At 46.8% G+C, this 19279-nt stretch overlaps 1 protein-coding gene across 1 annotated transcript in view; it reads right to left on the reverse strand.

Annotated features, from left to right (window-relative positions):
• Nucleotides 1-7650: 7650 nt before the first annotated feature.
• MYLK2 (myosin light chain kinase 2) overlaps nt 7651-19279 on the reverse strand; it is a 62499-nt gene continuing 50870 nt past the window's right edge. Inside the window, exons 10-11 of the mRNA XM_082271657.1 lie at nt 14640-14772; nt 7651-7784 (exon numbers count right to left, since the gene is read on the reverse strand). Of these exons, the coding sequence (XP_082127783.1) occupies nt 7704-7784; nt 14640-14772 (214 nt within the window). The 3' untranslated portion in view covers nt 7651-7703. The remainder of the gene's footprint in view (nt 7785-14639; nt 14773-19279) is intronic.

Here is a 19279-nt window from a genome sequence, read left to right on the forward strand (position 1 = left end):
TTGGCAAGAATCTCTCTCTGCAGAGGTTTCGTGTGGAACTGTGCAAACGGATCCGCCTCGAATATAGAAACCATCAGGCCCAGCACCCGCATGCCAGTCCTGAGAGACGACCGACTGCTGGACAACAGAAGTTTAATAGAATCCTGCATCTTCTGGAGCTTGTAAGTGGGAGAGGCACCCTGGCTGAGCCCGAGTCCAGAGTCAGACCCAGTTAATCCAACTTGGTGGACGGAACCAGAGCAGGCTTCTGTAAATTCAGAGTCCAACTGAACTCCAGCAGAGTTGGCAAAGTGATTTCAAGGTTGTCCTGTAGAGCAGTCAGAGACTCTGCTCGTAGAAGAAGATCATCCAGGTACCCCAGCACTGCAATCCCCCGCTGTCGCAACAATGCTAACACTGGGGCCAACACTTTTGTGAACACCCGAGGAGCTGAGACGAAACCAAAAGGTAACGCCACAAATTGATAATACTCCTGGAGAAATACTCCTGGAGAAAGCGCTGATGTCCAACATATATCGGGATATGGAGGTAAGCGTCCTTGATATCGATAGAGGCCAGAAGATCCCCTTTGATAAAGGGATGCCACTACCTTGGTACTTCTGTACCTGCACAAGGCGGTTCAGGGATTTGGGATCCAGGTTTGGACGAACTTTGCCTTCCTTCCTGTAAACAAACTGTAAACAGGTTTGAATAAAAACTCAGAAAATGCTCTGAGATTGGAACCAGTACAATCACCCCTTGCAGTAGCAAATCTTGTACTGCCCCGAAGAGACCACGCAAGCGGTCTGGGGACAAACGCAGGTTGGAAAGGAAAAACCTCTCTGGAGGATAAGACCAAAATTTGATCTTGTAGCCAGACTGAATCGGCTCATGGACCCACCTGTCTTGAATCAGAGAGGTCCACAGGTCTGGAAAAAAAACAAAGACGTCCCCCCACCCCAGATGCGGTTGAGAGCGCCCCTTCGGGCAGAAGATAACTTGTCTGCAGGTCTGGAAGGACCTACTCTCGGCTTACCAGGCCAGGGCCTTTTGTAACCTCTAGAGATGTTCTGAACGGATTTGGATCCTTTTTCTTGAAACCCTGAGGGATGAAAAAAACGCTGAGACGAGAAAAAAGGACCACATCTGTGATGAGTTTCCTTGCCCCTGGAAGCCTGTGGGAGGAGAATACTCTTCCCTCCTGTGACTCCCTTAATGATTTCTTCCAGGGAAGACCCAAACAGGCAATCCCCCACAAAGTGGAGATCTCCTAAGGCTTTCTTGGAAGCTTGGTCCGCAGAACAGCATTTCAGCCATATCATGCGCCGAAGGACATGCAGCCTAGAAACTAGGCGAGCTGCATCCAGAGAGGCGTCGCAGAGAAACTGCAACCCCTGGACCAACTGGTCCACCAGCTCCGAAAAATCAGGGGGAAGCTGTTCCCCCTCCAGATCCTGGTGCAAGAGCTTAGTCCACTCAGTCAATGTCTGGGACACCAAGGCAGTAGTGAACACCAGCCTAAGGACTGAACTGGCCATAGTAAACATGTGCTGGACCAAGGTCCCTGCCTTCCATATCAAAAGGGTCTTTAAAAGCCGGAGACTCCTCCTCCAGAATCAGGGTGGATTTATTCAGCCTGGAAACCGGAAAATCCACCACAGGTGGGACCGTCCACTTTTTGAAGAGGGACTCTTCAAAGGGGTACCTTCTAACAAAACGCTTAGGAACCACCATATTGTGTGTACTGTAGAGTAACCCCACTGATTCGTGACAATTTCGTCAAAATAAACGGGAAAAGAAAAAACTTTTGGCGTTGATTTGCAGGTACCAAACGTGACCGGTGCCTCCGATGCAGCTGCATCCTCCATTTTTAAAACTTCCGCACTGATACAACCAGTGCCTCCACCAGCACTTTTTCATGTGCGGCTGTAGTGGAAGAGGAATCATCCTCACTATCAGAGCACTCTGCGTGGACACAGAACCAGCAGGGTGACTCATGTCTGCAGCAGCCAGATCAGACTCAGAATCTGAAGAGACAGAGTAGGCAGGTGAGGGCGTTGAACGCTTTTTGCTGGTTCTTTCTTCTAGGACCAAATCAATCTTGGACACTAATGACTCAAGATCCACCGCCATTGCAGATAGTGTGGACCAGGGGGATGAGGGGGTGAAAGATGCTCCAGGGACTCCATGTTAACCAGGGAACCACATAGGCAATCTAGAAAAAAACACTACTAAGTGACCCCCCACCGCCGCGCCAGCGGAACTACAAGTCCCAGCACAGCTGAATTGCTGCTATAGCAGAGAAAGGGAGATCCGCTTAGGGCACCCACAATAACTCACCACCCCCGGTTAGCACAGAGCAGAGCGCTATATGCTGTACCCATGCGGCAATCAGAGAGAAAGAGGAAGTCCAGGAGTCAGCACTAGAGGTCCACTGCCACAGTCACAGCCCACAAGGCTACAAAAACATGGGCGCCACTTTAGTCAATGGGAAACCACCAAGAAAATGGCTTCCGTACTTCACAAACATGGCCACCGTATATAGAGCCAGCCATCCAGGACAAAATGGCGGCTACACACGGCTCCTGGGACCCACAGGGGACACCCAGGTACATTTTCACAGTAAAGAGGGGCCCTAGGAGGAGCCCCCACCAGGATAACTCCCCCTTAAACTGCACATTCAGTTTCCGGCGGCGTGCTCCCCCCCTCCGGCACCCATCGCCTGCTGAACACCCCTTAGGTGATTCTGGACAGGTATGGCCTCCCCCTGGAGGGAAGGAGGGGGAAGCTAGGTGTGGGTAGATGGGGGGTGGTAACAGGGGACCCCAACATATGGGGGGACGCCCTGTGGGAAATGTGGGGAACTTGGGGGGTCCGACTGTCGCCGGGAGGGGCCCGCGTCAACACCCCCGAGACATCTCCATACTCCTGAGACGTTTAAACTCGCAGGCCAGCCCCTGTCCAGTGGGGCTTTGTCGCAGTCGACCTAGCATGGAGCTGAGGTCTGCACGCACTCACTGGACAGACAGGGGAGACCGTAAGGATCTAGAATATCCAGTCCGTTGCCCAGTCCAGCAGTTGATTGTAGATCTCACAGAAACAGAAAATAACAAAAGAGGAAAAAAAATCTGTTTAAAAAGGAAAAAATGCTAGAACCAAAGATCCCAGCAAGGAACTAGGTCCCTACTCCTGACTAGGCAGAAAAAAACTGAATGCCTTTAGCAGGAAGTGGGAGTATACCCCCTGTGACTGCCCCATAGGCGTGGTAAAGTTTTTTCCTGCCTAGTGTCCTACTCCTGTAGGGGGCAGCATAAACCAATGGTCAAGAAGATTCTGGAGCTGTGCCCGTCAATGAACGAAAGAGAAAAAGCCTTTATGTTTTGGGTGGCATGGGGTAGGGTTAGAAAAAAAACAAAAACTGGTTTTAGCTAGTGGTGCTCCAAAATTAAAATTCTGGGCCGAAACTGAAAATTCAGGATGCACTTGGCCAAAACAGAAATTTACAGATTTTAAAAATATATATATTTTTCTTACAAATAATTGTAATAATTGACTTTTTAATTAATATCATGAATTGAATATGAATTTATTGTCAGCCATTGTCTGCACCTTTTGAAAAAAAAAAAAAAAATCCTGCTTCCTGCATTTTTAGCCAAAAAAAAACCCCATAAAAAATGCACCTCCCCATTGAAATGCATTGAAAACGCAGCAAAAATGCATCTGCGTTTTTGCTGCATTTTTTGAATCATTATCAGCACCTTTTTTTCCTTTCAGCACAACACTGAAAACCCTATTTTTGGATGATAGTTTTCGGCGGCCAAACTTTCGGAGCATCACTAGTTTTAGCCTTTCCCCAATCTACCCAAAACAAGCAAAAGGAAATAGGCTAGACTGTAAAAAAGGGATTGGGCTTGGTTAACTATCACATGTTGTAATTAACCTTAGGGCTCTTTCACACGGGCTTTCCAATCAGGTCCGTCCAGGGCCGATCCTGGGCGGGTGCGGGGGGTGCAACGCACCCAGGCGCTTCAAACTGTTAAAAAGAGGGGGGCGCCGGCGAAGCTCTAGTCTCCACTCCACTGTGATACTGAAGAGCCAGCCGTCTGTCAGTTTTTAAATCAGGCCTAATCGGACGCTCCATGGGGCACCAAATGGCACCAGTGACATGTCTGCTGACACCCACTGCTATCCGATCCGATTCTGTCCATGAAATCCAGACGGATGGTAACCCTATTTTCCATCCATCTGGAGGGTCAGATCGGATGAAAATAGACAGGTGGTCGATTTTTATGCAATCTTCCCATAGAGTACAGCAGGGCTTTGATAGTTCAGTCTCTGCACAATGAGCGGAAACGGACCTGTCATACGCCTGCTCAGCAGCATTCGGCAGATCGATCCCCCGCTGAGCAAAGTAGAGTCCGCTGGGCGGAAAGCCCGTGTGAAAGGACCTTAAGGCTGGATACACACTATACAATATTCTTTAGATTTTTTTCCTTTAGATTTACCAAAACCATATAATATGAGGTCAAACCTAAACACTTTCAATTTGTATGCAATCAGGCAGGCCCTTGCACTACATATTTGAAGGTAAACCCAGTGGTGTATTTAGGATTTGTGCTGCCCTAGGCCTGACTAAACTCGTGCACCCGCCCCTTCCTGCCAAAGCCACTACCCTTCCTGTTTAAGACTCCCCTGCCATCTGCAAACCCCACCCCTTCCTCTACTGGCTTCACCAGTGTAGCTGGACCCTAAGCTGTGTTGAGAGGCTTTTGCTTGCTTCAAGTAGGTTTTCCATACCTACGCAAGTCTATTGGACGCTTTTGGGGGTGCCAGACCGATTTGCCTCATAGGCCCTGCCACCCGGCCCAGTCCGGCCCATAAGAAGGGCTCTACACTAAAGGCCGGGAGGAGGCTGTATTTTTCATGCGGGGTGGCTTTTTTGACGCCCCCCCTGCAAAGTGCTGCCCCAGGCCTGGGCCTTGTTGGCCTAGGCCAAGATACAGCATTGCCCTAAGCTGTGTTGAGAGGCTTTTGCTTGCTTCAAGTAGGTTTTCCATACCTACGCAAGTCTATTGGATGCTTTTGGGGGTGCCAGACCGATTTTCCTCATAGGCCCTGCCACCCGGCCCAGTCCGGCCCATAAGAATGGCGCTACACTAAAGGCCGGGAGGAGGCTGTATTTTTCATGCGGGGTGGCTTTTTTGACGCCCCCCTGCAAAGTGCTGCCCCAGGCCTGGGCCTTGTTGGCCTAGGCCAAGATACAGCATTGCCCTAAGCTGTGTTGAGAGGCTTTTGCTTGCTTCAAGAAGGTTTTCCATACCTACGCAAGTCTAATGGACGCTTTTGGGGGTGCCAGACCGATTTGCCTCATAGGCCCTGCCACCCGGCCCAGTCCGGCCCATAAGAATGGCGCTACACTAAAGGCCGGGAGGAGGCTGTATTTTTCATGCGGGGTGGCTTTTTTGACGCCCCCCTGCAAAGTGCTGCCGTAGGCCTGGGCCTTGTTGGCCTAGGCCAAGATACAGCATTGGGTAAACCTAAAGCAAATCTAACAACAAAAGTTGTATAGTGTATCTAGCCTTACTATTCTTACAAATATTCACTATAATCCTTCTTACGGATCCTAAATAACATCTCCACGAGGAGCAGATACTTTGCCACACAGAGCCACAACCAAAGATAGAAAGACCCACAAACTAAGCATAGATTGCTCCCTAGGGAGTGCTTCTAGAAAAAGATGGCAGATGGGACAGGGTAAAAGTAAAAAACATAGAAAGATAAAAACACATAAGAGTTTTTTTGGATTTAAATTTACCAAGCAAAGCTTTACAAAGGTTGGATTATGGCTTATTCAACAGGGTTCTTCAACGAGCTGCAGATCTCTGTTACTTCCAAGTAATCTTAAAACACATAGAAGTTTTCTCTTGACAATCGAGGGAAGTATTGTATTTGACTCCTATTCTTTTCACTGTTTTGGAGTTATCTATCACAGCTGACCAGCAACTGGGATCAGAGGCGTAACTAGAACCTTCAGGGCCCCGATGCAAGAAACCATGAAGGGCCCCCCAGACCCCTGGCCGGGGCCCTTCCCTTCAAGCCCGGGGCTCTTCCCACTAATCCTGGGGCTCTTTAATCTCATTGCATGGCCTTTTATTATGGTCCCGCATCAGGATCCTTTCACAAGTTCTGCAGTGGGCCCCCTTCCTGCAATCTTGGGGCCTCCCCACAGTGGTGAAATGCCAGGGCCCGGTCGCAAGTGTGACCTTTGAGATCCTAGAAGTTCACCCACTGGTTTGCTACCGGGCCCCCTGGAGCATGGGGCCCGGTAGCGATTGCAACCCCTGCAACCCCTGTAGTTACGCCCCTGACTGGGATTACCAAATACAAAACAGTAAAGTAAGCGGGCTTCATGTAATGGGAGCCATCAAAAAAAACCTGTACAACTTGCATCTCTGTCAAGAGAAAACCTAGCTAGAAGTCAGAGAAAAGCATAGCTACGTGATAAAGCCCTTTGCAGGGGTCTTCAAACTACGGCACTCCAGTTGTTCAGCAACTACAATTCCCATCATGCCCAGTCATGGCTGTTAATGTCAGAGTTTTACAATGCCTCATGGGATGTGTAGTTCCGCAATAGCTGGAGGGCCGTAGTTTGAGGATCAATGGATTATAGCTTTTCCTGCAGAGTCCCTTACATGAGTCATCAAATAAATACTAGACCAGGGATATACAAACTGTGGCATGGGCATGGAGACCTCATAGATCAGTGATGGCGAACCTTGGCACCCCAGATGTTTTGGAACGACATTACCCATGATGCTCATGCAGTGTAGTTGAGCTTCATGGGAAATGTAGTTATTATAATTATTTCAGGTACTTATATAGCGCTGTCAATTTACGCAGCGCTTTACATATACATTGCACATTCACATCAGTCCCTGCCCTCAAGGAGCTTACAATCTAAGGTCCCTAACTCACATACATATACAGTAGGGACAATTTTTTTTTTTTTTTATATACAGGATCCAATTAACCTACCAGCATGTCTTTGGAGTGTGGGAGGAAACCGGAGTACCCGGAGGAAACCCATGCAGGCACAGGGAGAACATGCAAACTCCAGGCAGGTAGTGTCGTGGTTGGGATTCGAACCAGCGACCCTCTTGCTGCTAGGTGAAAGTGCTAACCACTACACCATCTGGAGTGCCAAGGTTCACCATCACTGCCATAGATTATGGGTGCTCCACCTGTGGCCCTCCAGATGTTGCAGAACTACAAGTCCCATGAGGCATAGCAAGACTGACAGCCACAAGCATGACACCCAGAGGTATGATGGGACTTGTAGTTTTGCAACAGCTGGAGAGGGCCACAGTTTGCATTTCCTAGGACTAGACCAATCCACCTGAGTTCACCATAAAGGTATGTCTTTAGAATTATAAAACCACATTGACTTGCTAATGCTTTTAGTTTTGACTGAGACCCAAAAAGTCGATTTGTTGCGTCATGGTGCTCAGACAAGGCCAGTGGTATGAGTCCTGGTAACCAACAAAGAGAAAGGCAGTAGGTTTTCAGAGGTATTTTTTAAGTACAAATGTAATAATAATAATAATTCAGAAATCTGAAACTTTAAAATCTTTAGAGGCAAGTCCAAAAAACTGCGAGTTCAACAAGATAAAAGATGGGTCATTATGGCTATAAAAAAAGATATATCAAAATGTCCCTGTTGATTTTTATTTTGATAATAAAGCGAGACAGCTTGAGCTCCCACTCTTCAGAAACCTGTTAGCTGCGGTCACTGCAAAGATGTTTTTCTGTTGGGGACAAAAAAAAAAAGGATTGTCAATTGTTTGGTCAAGGCTGGAAGTGATGCAATGATGCTGTGGGGCAGTGCCGAGACAAGGTCATCTGGTGCCCAGGGCGAAGATGGCAAACTGAGCCCCACCCCCGGGGTATAAAGAAAAAGTCAGTGTCATTTCAAAACCAATATTTACCATAGATGCCAATGTTAAAAAACAAGGAGCAGTGCCATGTCAAGCTGACCAAGATTTCCTATAGATGCCAATGTTAGACAGGGAGCAGTGCCATGCCAAGCTGTCCAAGATTTCCCATAGACGCCAATGTTAGACAGGAAGCAGTGCCATGCCAAGCTGTCCAAGATTTCCCATAGACGCCAATGTTAGACAGGAAGCAGTGCCATGCCAAGCTGTCCAAGATTTCCCATAGACGCCAATGGTAGACAGGAAGCAGTGCCATGCCAAGCTGTCCAAGATTTCCCATAGACGCCAATGTTAGACAGGAAGCAGTGCCATGCCAAGCTGTCCAAGATTTCCCATAGACGCCAATGGTAGACAGGAAGCAGTGCCATGCCAAGCTGTCCAAGATTTCCCATAGACGCCAATGGTAGACAGGAAGCAGTGCCATGCCAAGCTGTCCAAGATTTCCCATAGACGACAATGTTAGACAGGAAGCAGTGCCATGCCAAGCTGTCCAAGATTTCCCATAGACGCCAGTGTTGAAAACCGGGAGTAGTGCCATGCCAAGCCGACCAAGCTGTGTCCGTACTCGTGAGCAGTGCCGGTCCTAGCAAGCAAGAAGGTCATCGAGGCGGGCGGGGAGAGAGGAGGCGGGCAGGGAATTCTGAGAATTGAAGGCAGCCTGACAGGAATCTTCACTGAGTGAAGCACAATGCCGGACGTTGATCCGGCACTGACTTCATCCCCAGGAGCCTCTCATGGGGCCCCCCACTGGTCCCGGGCACTCAGTCAGATGGGTCAGTCCGCCCCTGGTATGAACTAACACACCAGGCAGGCGGGTGAGCGGCCGCTAATGGCTGATTGTAATGAAGTGAGCCCTTCACTTCCCTGTCAGTGGAGATACCCGCCTGACAGGGAAGTGAAGGTCTCACTTCATTACAGCTATTAGCGGCCGCTCGCCTGCCTGCCCAATGTGTTAGTAGTCACACACACTTCACCTGTGCTGCGCTGCGCCTCCCTTCCTCTACTAAATGGTGCTGCCCAGGGCACCTGTCCCTTCCGCTGCCCCCCTGTACCGGCTCTGCTGTGGGGTCAGGAATGAGTAACGTAGAGGGGAATGACTACTAGAAAATTGAAAGCCATATAACTGGAAGGCTGAGAGAAATATATACAGTGGGTACGGAAAGTATTCAGACCCCCTTAAATTTTTCACTCTTTGTTATATTGCAGCCATTTGCTAAAATCATTTAAGTTCATTCTTCTTCCTCATGAATGTACACATAGCACCCCATACTGACAGAAAAACACATAATTGTTGACATTGTTGCAGATTTATTAAAAAAGAAAAACTGAAATATCACATGGTCCTAAGTATTCAGACCCTTTGCTGTGACACTCATATATTTAACTCAGGTGCTTTCCATTTCTTCTGATCATCCTTGAGATGGTTCTACACCTTCATTTGAGTCCAGCTGTGTTTGATTATACTGATTGGACTTAATTAAGAAAGCCACACACCTGTCTATATAAGACCTTCCAGATCACAATGCATGTCAGAGCAAATGAGAATCATGAGGTCAAAGGAACTGCCTGAAGAGCTCAGAGACAGAATTGTGGCAAGGCACAGATCTGGCCAAGGTTACAAAAAGATTTATGCTGCACTTAAGGTTCCTAAGAGCACAGTGGCTTCCATAATCCTCAAATGGAAGACGTTTGGGATGACCAGAACCCTTCCTAGAGCTGGCTGTCCGGCCAAACTGAGCTATCGGGGGAGAAGAGCCTTGGTGAGAGAGGTAAAGAAGAACCCAAAGATCACTGTGGCTGAGCTCCAGAGATGCAGTCAGGAGATGGGAGAAAGTTGTAGAAAGTCAACCATCACTGCAGCCCTCCAGCAGTCGGGGCTTTATGGCAGAGTGGCCCGACGGAAGCCTCTCCTCAGTGTAAGACACATGAAAGCCCGCATGGAGTTTGCTAAAAAACACCTGAAGGACTCCAAAATGGTGAGAAATAAGATTCTCTGGTCTGATGAGACCAAAATAGAACTTTTTGGCCTTAATTCTAAGCGGTATGTGTGGAGAAAACCAGGCACTGCTCATCACCTGTCCAAAACAGACCCAACAGTGAAGCATGGTGGTGGCAGCATCATGCTGTGGGGGTGTTTTTCAGCTGCAGGGACAGGACGACTGGTTGCAATCGAATGAAATATGAATGCGGCCAAGTACAGGGATATCCTGGACAAAAACCTTCTCCAGAGTGCTCTGGACCTCAGACTGGGCCGAAGGTTTACCTTCCAACAAGACAATGACCCTAAGCACACAGCTAAAAGAATGAAGGAGTGGCTTCACAACAACTCCGTGACTGTTCTTAAATGGCCCAGCCAGAGCCCTGACTTAAACCCAATTGAGCATCTCTGGAGAGACCTAAAAATGGCTGTCCACCAACGTTTACCATCCAACCTGACAGAACTGGAGAGGATCTGCAAGGAGGAATGGCAGAGGATCCCCAAATCCAGGTGTGAAAGACTTGTTGCATCTTTCCCAAAAAGACTCCTGGCTGTATTAGATCAAAAGGGGGCTTCTACTAAATACTGAGCAAAGGGTCTGAATACTTAGGACCATGTGATATTTCAGTTTTTCTTTTTTAATAAATCTGCAACAATGTCAAAAATTCTGTGTTTTTCTGTCAGTATGGGGTGCTATGTGTACATTCATGAGGAAGAAGAATGAACCTAAAATGATTTTAGCAAATGACTGCAATATAACAAAGAGTGAAAAATTTAAGGGGGTCTGAATACTTTCCGTACCCACTGTAAATATGAAAATTAGTGCTACTAATATTAATAATACAGTAAAACCTTGGATTGCGAGCATAATTTGTTCCAGAAACATGCTTGTGATCCAAAGCACTCTTATATCAAAGCAAATGTCCCCTTAGGAAATAATGGAAACTCAGATGATTCATTCCACAACCATTTATTCAGAAGTCCTTCAGTTTATAGTCCATATAAAAAGATTATAGCAATGCGATAGGTTGTGTAATCATAAAATAACCATCCACAAATGGCGCCTCCACAAGGGGATTAGAAGCAATATCCAGCAGGAGCCACAGAGTATAAAATAGAAGAGAGGCGCCTCTAAGTGCAATATGGTTACATTTAATGAAGGTTCAACATTTATTATTATCATTATTATTATAAAGGATTTATATAGCGCCGACAGTTTACACAGCGCTTTACAACTTGAGGGTAGACATTTAGCAACTCACATGGTTGATGATTAAAACAGGCACATCCAACTATGCATTCTGCAGGAATCCAACTGTTCCATCCTCCTCACTGCCGTCAGTCTGCAGTCGTGACCCGGAAGACTACCCTGCAGTAGAGCGATCTGAAAGCGAGACTTGAAGAGCTCGTGGAGCGCAGTGTGGAAAGGATGACATCAATGGCTGTGCAGAAGATGGTCTATGTGGACAGCCTTACCGGGATGTCTGCATTCTTATATGTGCCTGTTTTAATCATCAACCATATGAGTTGCTAAATGTTGCACCTTCATTAAATCTAACCATATTGCTACACTTAGAGGCGCCTCTCTTCTCTTTTATATTCATTTGTAACATGACGCTACTTTTATATCAGGACATCGCTTGTTTATCAAGTCAATATTTATTAAAATATTTTGCTTGTCTTGCAAAACATTCTCAAATCGAGTTACTTTCAATCCAAAGTTTTACTGTAATGGCTAATATTTCAGATCACGAAGGCTTGGCTGGGTAGCAGAAGACTGCCGAATGCAGAGGACAATTTAAACTGACCAACTGATATTTTAATGCTTGGAGAACTAAATCCCTTATCATTTATTTCTGCATCTTAGATACCTTAATTTTGAGATCTCTGCACTGAGTTTCTGGTTCTGCACAGCTGTTGTGCCCATTATGAGGTGTTCCCACCATCCCTGTGCTGAGTTCCAGGGTCTGTACACCTGCTGTGCTAATTATAAGGTGTTCCCACCATCCCTGTGCTGAGTTCCCGGGTCTGTACACCTGCTGTGCCCATTATGAGGGGTACCCACCATCCCTGTGCTGAGTTCCTGGGTCTGTACACCTGCTGTGCTAATTATGAGGTGTTCCCACCATCCCTGTGCTGAGTTCCAGGGTCTGTACACCTGCTGTGCTAATTATAAGGTGTTCCCACCATCCCTGTGCTGAGTTCCCGGGTCTGTACACCTGCTGTGCCCATTATGAGGGGTACCCACCATCCCTGTGCTGAGTTCCTGGGTCTGTACACCTGCTGTGCTAATTATGAGGTGTTCCCACCATCCCTGTGCTGAGTTCTCAGTTCTGTACACCTGCTGTGCCCATTATGAGGGATTCCCACCATCCCCGTTCCCGGGTCTGTACACCTGCTGTGCCCATTATGAGGGGTACCCACCATCCCTGTGCTGATTTCCTGGGTCTATACACCTGCTGTGCCCATTATGATGGGTACTCACCACCCCTGTGATGAGTTCCAGGGTCTGTACACCTGCTGTGCCCATTATGAGGGTTACCCACCATCCCCGCACTGAGTTCCCGCGTCTGTACACCCGCTGTGCCCATTATGAGGGGTACCCACCATCCCTGTGCAGAGTTCCTGGGTCTGTACACCCGCTGTGCCCATTATGAGGGGTACCCACCATCCCTGTGCTGAGTTCCTGGGTCTGTACACCTGCTGTGCCCATTATGATGGGTACCCACCATCCCTGTGCTGATTTCCTGGGTCTATACACCTGCTGTGCCCATTATGATGGGTACCCACCATCCCTGTGATGAGTTCCAGGGTCTGTACACCTGCTGTGCCCATTATGATGGGTACCCACCATCCCTGTGCTGATTTCCTGGGTCTATACACCTGCTGTGCCCATTATGATGGGTACCCACCATCCCTGTGCAGAGTTCCTGGGTCTGTACACCCGCTGTGCCCATTATGAGGGGTAACCACCATCCCTGTGCAGAGTTCCTGGGTCTGTACACCCGCTGTGCCCATTATGAGGGGTACCCACCATCCCTGTGCAGAGTTCCTGGGTCTGTACACCCGCTGTGCCCATTATGAGGGGTACCCACCATCCCTGTGCTGAGTTCCTGGGTCTGTACACCTGCTGTGCCCATCCCTGTGCTGAGTTCTCAGTTCTCCACATCTGCTGTGCCCATTAAGAGGGGTTCCCAGCATCTCTGTGCTGAGTTCCCGGGTCTGTACATCTGCTGTGCCCATTAAGAGGGGTTCCCACCATCCCTGTGCTGAGTTCCCAGGTCTGTACACCTGCTGTGCCCATTATGAGGGGTTCGCACCATCACTGGACTGAGTTCCCATTAATGCATACTCCCCAGAAGACAAGTATCATCCTCTACAGTACCTTCTTCCAGAACCTACAGTCTGGCTTATAATTCCTACAAGCCCAACATTAGGTTCTCACTCATTAGCATCTGACAGTTCTTGTCATCCAATAGCAGGGCATGCTTGAACAATATTTTAATGACTGTTATAGGTTTTAAAAGATTGAAAAGGACCTTTGAAATTACGCTAAAATGTTAAAGATGTAGATCTACTTTTAAAAGCAAGGTATGGAAGTTTTAGGTTAGGAAAACCAGGGTTGGTGACTGAATAAGTCAAGTCAAGCTGGACAGGTGTTAGGACTGAATAAATAAGGCCTGAGCAGATGCAAAGCTTTGGAAAAACAAAGACTGTCAAGTGGTGAGGTTTGATCAAGATGGACAGAAGCAGGGGGTTGGATAGATAAAAAAAGGAATAGGAGGTGGAGTTTCTTTAAATCAAGATGGACAGGTGTTTGGGTTGGTAATAGAAATGTCCAGATGGGCGAGCTTGGAGGTTGCATGGATAAAAATGGGAGAGGGGGTGGAGGCTGGATAAATCAAGATGGACAGGTGTTAGGGTTGGTAATAGAAATGTCCAGATAGGCGAGCTTGGAGGTTGCATGGATAGAAATGGGAGAGGGGGTGGATTTTGGATAAATCAAGATGGACAGGTGTTTGGGTTGGTAATAGAAATGTCCAGATGGGCGAGCTTGGAGGTTGCATGGATAGAAATGGGAGAGGGGGTGGATTTTGGATAAATCAAGATGGACAGGTGTTTGGGTTGGTATTAGAAATGTCCAAATGGGCAAACTTGAAGGTTGCATGGATAGAAATGGGAGAGGGGGTGGATTTTGGATAAATCAAGATGGACAGGTGTTTGGGTTGGTAATAGAAATGTCCAGATAGGCGAGCTTGGAGGTTGCATGGATAGAAATGGGAGAGGGGGTGGATTTTGGATAAATCAAGATGGACAGGTGTGAGAAGGTTTGTAATGGATATGTCCAGGTGGAGAGAGGTTATAGGTTGGCTGGGTCAAGATGGAAAAAGTATTGAGGTCCTGTAGGTTATAATGAATGTGTGATAGATTTGAATGGTTTTATATCAAGGCGGGAATAATTAAGATGGATCACTGTAAATATAGAGGTCAGAGGTTAATCGGTGTAGAAATTGAAGCAATTAAACAGGCTGAGGACAGATGGTTAGTTTTAAAAGCAGTTATTGAAAAAAATTACATTACAATATCTATTCCTTTGTTTCATTAAAGATAAAAAAAAAAACGTAACACATAAATTAATGGATGACTTTTGAAGACGGACAGCTTTATTAAAAACATTACGGAATTCTCACCTTCCAGCGTCTCCTCATCATGTATTTGCGCAGTTCCATCTGTGACTTCAATAGTCGGTTACAAAGTTTGGCCTTTCTTGCAAGGTCATTGAGCCAGGGATGTTTAAGGCACTGAGCTGCACTCATCCTCCCACTGACAGAAATAAAAAGAGCATTATGAACACTAAAAATAGCAGAGAAGGAAGTCATGGATGACATTGTGGACAAACTCAGAAAATCAGTCTGAGATGCTGATGGACTGCTATGTTAAAAAACTGTAACTGTTAGATCTTGTTCACGCTAGTAACACATGTTTGGGTCGTTCTTCAGAAAGCATTTGACAAGTGGTAAAGGAGGCCTTGGGGTTGATTTACTAAAACTGGAGAGTACAAAATCTGGTGCAGTTGTGCATGGTAGCCAATCAGCTTCTAGCTTCAGCTTGCTCAATTAAAGTGGTTGTAAAACATCAATGTTTTTCACCTTAACTACTTCTGGACCGGAGGATTTTCCCCCTAATGACCAGGCCATATTTTGCAACTCGGCACTGCGGTACTGCGTTACTTTAACGGACCATTGCGTGGACGTGCGACGCTGTACACAAATAAAATTGATATCCATTTTTTCCCAGAAATAGAACTTTCTTTTAGTGATATTTGATCACCTCTGCGATTTTTATTTTTTGCGCTATAAACAAAAAAGCGCGACAATTCTGAAAAAAAAAAACAATATTTTTCACATTTTGCTTTATAACATTCTCAAAAAAAATTAAAAAATCAAATTTTTTTTAACATTTTAGGCCAATTTGTTTTCTGCTACATATTTTTGGTAAAAAAAATTGCAATAAGCATATTTTGATTGGTTTGCGCAAAAGTTATCGCGCCTACAAACTAGGGGAAATATTTATATAATTTTCATTGTTTTTTTTACTAGTAATGGCGGTGATTTGTGATTTTTAGCGGGACTGCGACATTGCGGCGGATAGATCGGACCCCTAACTGACATTTTTGACACTTTTGGGGGGGACCAGTGACACTACTACAGTAATCAGTGCTAAAAATATGCACTGTTACTGTAATAATGACACTGACAGGGAAGGGGTTAACACTGTGGGTGATCAAGGTGTTAAATGTGAGCCTAACTGTGGGGCGGGTGTGGCTTGTGAAATGATCATAGAGACCTGTGATCCTATATAGAAGGATCACAGGAGCTCTGAGATCATTCCAGAGAGAAGAACGGTCAGCTGTGTTTACAATATCTGACCGTTCTTCTCTCAGCAGGGAGTGATCGCAGGTGGCAGACGGCAATCGGAGCCGCCTGACCCGTGCATCGGAGTCCCCGCTGCCGACTGGGGGCGGGAGCGCGCCGTCGGCAGCGCACTCGCTGCCTAGCTGCAGGGGCGCGACCGACATAGGTCTACGTCGTTTCATGCAGGAGGACTGTCCTGTCGCAGTAAATTGGCGGTGGGCGGTCCGGAACCTGTTAATGCATTCTATGCATTAGGGTGAAAAACCTCCTTTGCTGCAGCTCCCCCAGATCACCTCTTTTTCTTACCTGAGCCCGATCCGATCCAGCGATGCGCCGCCGTTCCAGCCGCTGTCTCTCTCCTCATTGGATAGATTGCTAGCAGCGGGAGTCATTGGCTCCCGCGGTTGTCAATCAAATTCAGTGACATGGGAGCAAGGGGCGAGGCTGAGTCCCGCTGTCTGTGTCAATGGATGGTGGCTTTCCGTGGAGGCACCTGATGAAGAGTAGGGGCCTGGAGCATTGGCGGGGCACCCCAGAAAACAGGATCAGGGATGCTCTGTGCAAAATGATTGCACAGAGCAGGTGAGTATAGGCATGTTTGTTATTTTTATAAAAAAACAAGGGTTTAAAAGCCCTTGAAGCTTTGACAAAAAAAAACCTGGAGCCGGATTGGATTCCAAGCAGAGCCGCTCCATATTTTACTCTCCAGTTTTAGTAAAATAACCTCATTGTATCAAAAAGTACAAAAAAAGAAACCAAGGAGCTAAACCGTCTCAACCACCGATGGCTGAAAATGTCCCAACAGTTCCTGCTGCTATCAGAATCTATCAAAGGAATCTAGCAAACAATAAAGGACACGTGAACACAGTGCAAGGACATTGCAGGTAATGTCCGCGATAATGGCAAAGTCTGTACAGAAAAAAAACATATAGCCTCAATGATCCATTATGGGATCGATCCAGAGCCACATACGACCCAGTAAGAGTAGCAGGGCTGCTGTTAGAAATCGCGGGGCCCCGTACAGACTACCTGGCAGGGCCCCCCCAAGAAAATATTAAAGATATATTTAGCTAAAATTACAACAAAATCACTATTATCAGACACAAATATAACATAATTCGCATAATTCCTGCTAAATCTAAAAACAAAACTATGTTAAATAAAAAAGATGAGATGAGAAAAATATACAGGCTGGGCAGTTGGAGCTCAGTGATCAGAGAGACAGAGAGAGAGAAACAAAGTTACAAATAAACTCCTGAGCAGAGATAACATTAGAGCCAGTGCTGGGAGGGGGGCCCACACAGGGAGGGGGATTAGTGAGGGACAACGGTCTCTTTCTCAACAGATAAAAGCTGATAGCAGGGAGAGGGACAGATCAGATTCAGGTGCTGGAGGAAGATTTCTGTATTTGTTGTCCCTCCTCTCTCTGTGGGCCCCCCTGTGTGCTCGGGCCCCCTACAAGAGGGCTGGTGGTCCCCCCCTATCAGCGGCCCTGAAGAGTAGTGCTATAATGGTGGCAGCACTTTAATAAAAATTAATGTCCAATCTTGCTCTAAAGTCGAAAAAAGTGCTTTATTCAATAAAAAAAAAAAAAAAAAAAAAAAAAAGTCCACAAAAAGGATAACACTTCACACTATAATCACTATTAAGGTGCTTACTGTGGTAAATGCAATGTGCAATAAGGAGCCAGCATGATCCATGCTCCATGAACTCATACCTTAAGCCTAGGTTCACACTGAGAGCGGGTTTGAAATCATGCGAGTTCAGCTGAATTCAGATTTCAAACTTGCAAGTCAGTGCGAGTTTGGGGGCGACTTGACAGACATCTGTGTGGGTTCCTGCACAGATGTCTATTGAAATGGTCCTGAGCTCGCCAAAAGTAGTGCAGAAACTACTTTTGGGAATCGGTGCAGAGCCCAAAGTCGATTCGGACAGTGCCGTTGCCGGCAATAGGCTCCAATTTGACACGCATTTGGACAAATCGGCCCGATGTGAAAGGGGGCTAACAGTGATTTTAGTGTGAAGTGTTATCGTCCTTTTTGTGGACTTATTATTTTATAATTGAATAAAGCATTTATTTGGACTTTAGAGCAAGATTGGACATTGACTTTTATTGTAGTGCTGCCACCATCATAGCCAGGGCCGCTGATAAGGCAGTACAGCCAGTCCTGTTGAACTGGGCCCAGCCCTATCAGCTAAACAGGGGGGCCTGGGCAACTTTATAGTTCATTTCTGCAAAATAACAAACAGGGCTTTCTAAAGCCCTGTAGGAGCAGAAATCTCCCTATAATCAGATGCTTTGGAGGCTAGATGAGAGGTAAGGAGTCTAATAGACCCCAGATATCTCCATAAAGAGGACCTGTCATGGCTCATTCTATTACATGTTCAAAGCCGATACAGGGGGGGGCCAGGGGTGGGGTCAAAGGGGCCCCAAAAGGTAGGCTGTATGGGGCCCCATGATTTCTAACAGCAGCCCAGATCATAGCACTACTTTCACTGGGTCATGTGCGGCTCTGGATCTATCCCATAATGGACGATTGAGGCTATATGTTTTTTCTCTGTACAGACTTTGCCATTATTTCTAACATTACCCGCAAACTCCTTGTACTGTGTTTATATGAGCCCCATTGTGTAGCATCCTCCCCCCACCTGCTTTAACCTATCGATCCAAGAACTAGTGTACCTCACCTTGTGGGGTTCTTCCAGGGAAGCCCCAATCACTTGAATGTGTTGCATTGCACCCAACGAAAGTGTCAGGGGGTATAATTCCTGTTGTGGCCACAAAACAAAGCATTGCGGTCCCTGCATGTGCACACCTGCTGCCTCTGCAGCTACAGGGGGTAATGATTGGAAGGACAGTAAAAGCACACATCAACCATGGGGTTTAACGCCCCCCCAACTGCTAGTGTGAACAAGCTCTTAGCATTGCTGTTTTAGATGGTAGCCAAGATCAGATGGACTTGTGGCTCCTGAGCTGCTGGTATAGGGGTTGGAACTTGGTTATACATATTACAACGGAAAAGATGGTGCTGCCTAGACGACATCAAGCTTCATGGACCTAACCAGCCATATTTAGAGAGAGCAGAGATGCTAAATTCACAGCCCTGGGCTTGGGTGTTCTCGATATACACTTTCCCCCTTCCCTACTGCTGCCTGCCTACATGTCCAGGGTGAGTGAGCCGGTGTGGCCCGTGTGACGCCCCCCCCCCCCCCCCCCCCCCCCGCCGGCGCATGGAGCACCAGCCGCCACTGCTCTGGACATATATGGGCTTTCTGTCATGTTCATGAATAGACTTATGTTATTAGTGATTAAAACCCAAAAGCTAACAGTATATTGTCAGTTTTGCCTGCTCCCGATACCAAAACTTAAACTTTGCATCAATATAAAATGAGTGGGCGCAAATCACACTGCAAAT

This window comes from Pelophylax lessonae (genome assembly GCF_965119305.1).
Source record: "Pelophylax lessonae genome assembly, chromosome: 11".
NCBI classification, from domain to species: Eukaryota; Metazoa; Chordata; class Amphibia; order Anura; family Ranidae; genus Pelophylax; species Pelophylax lessonae.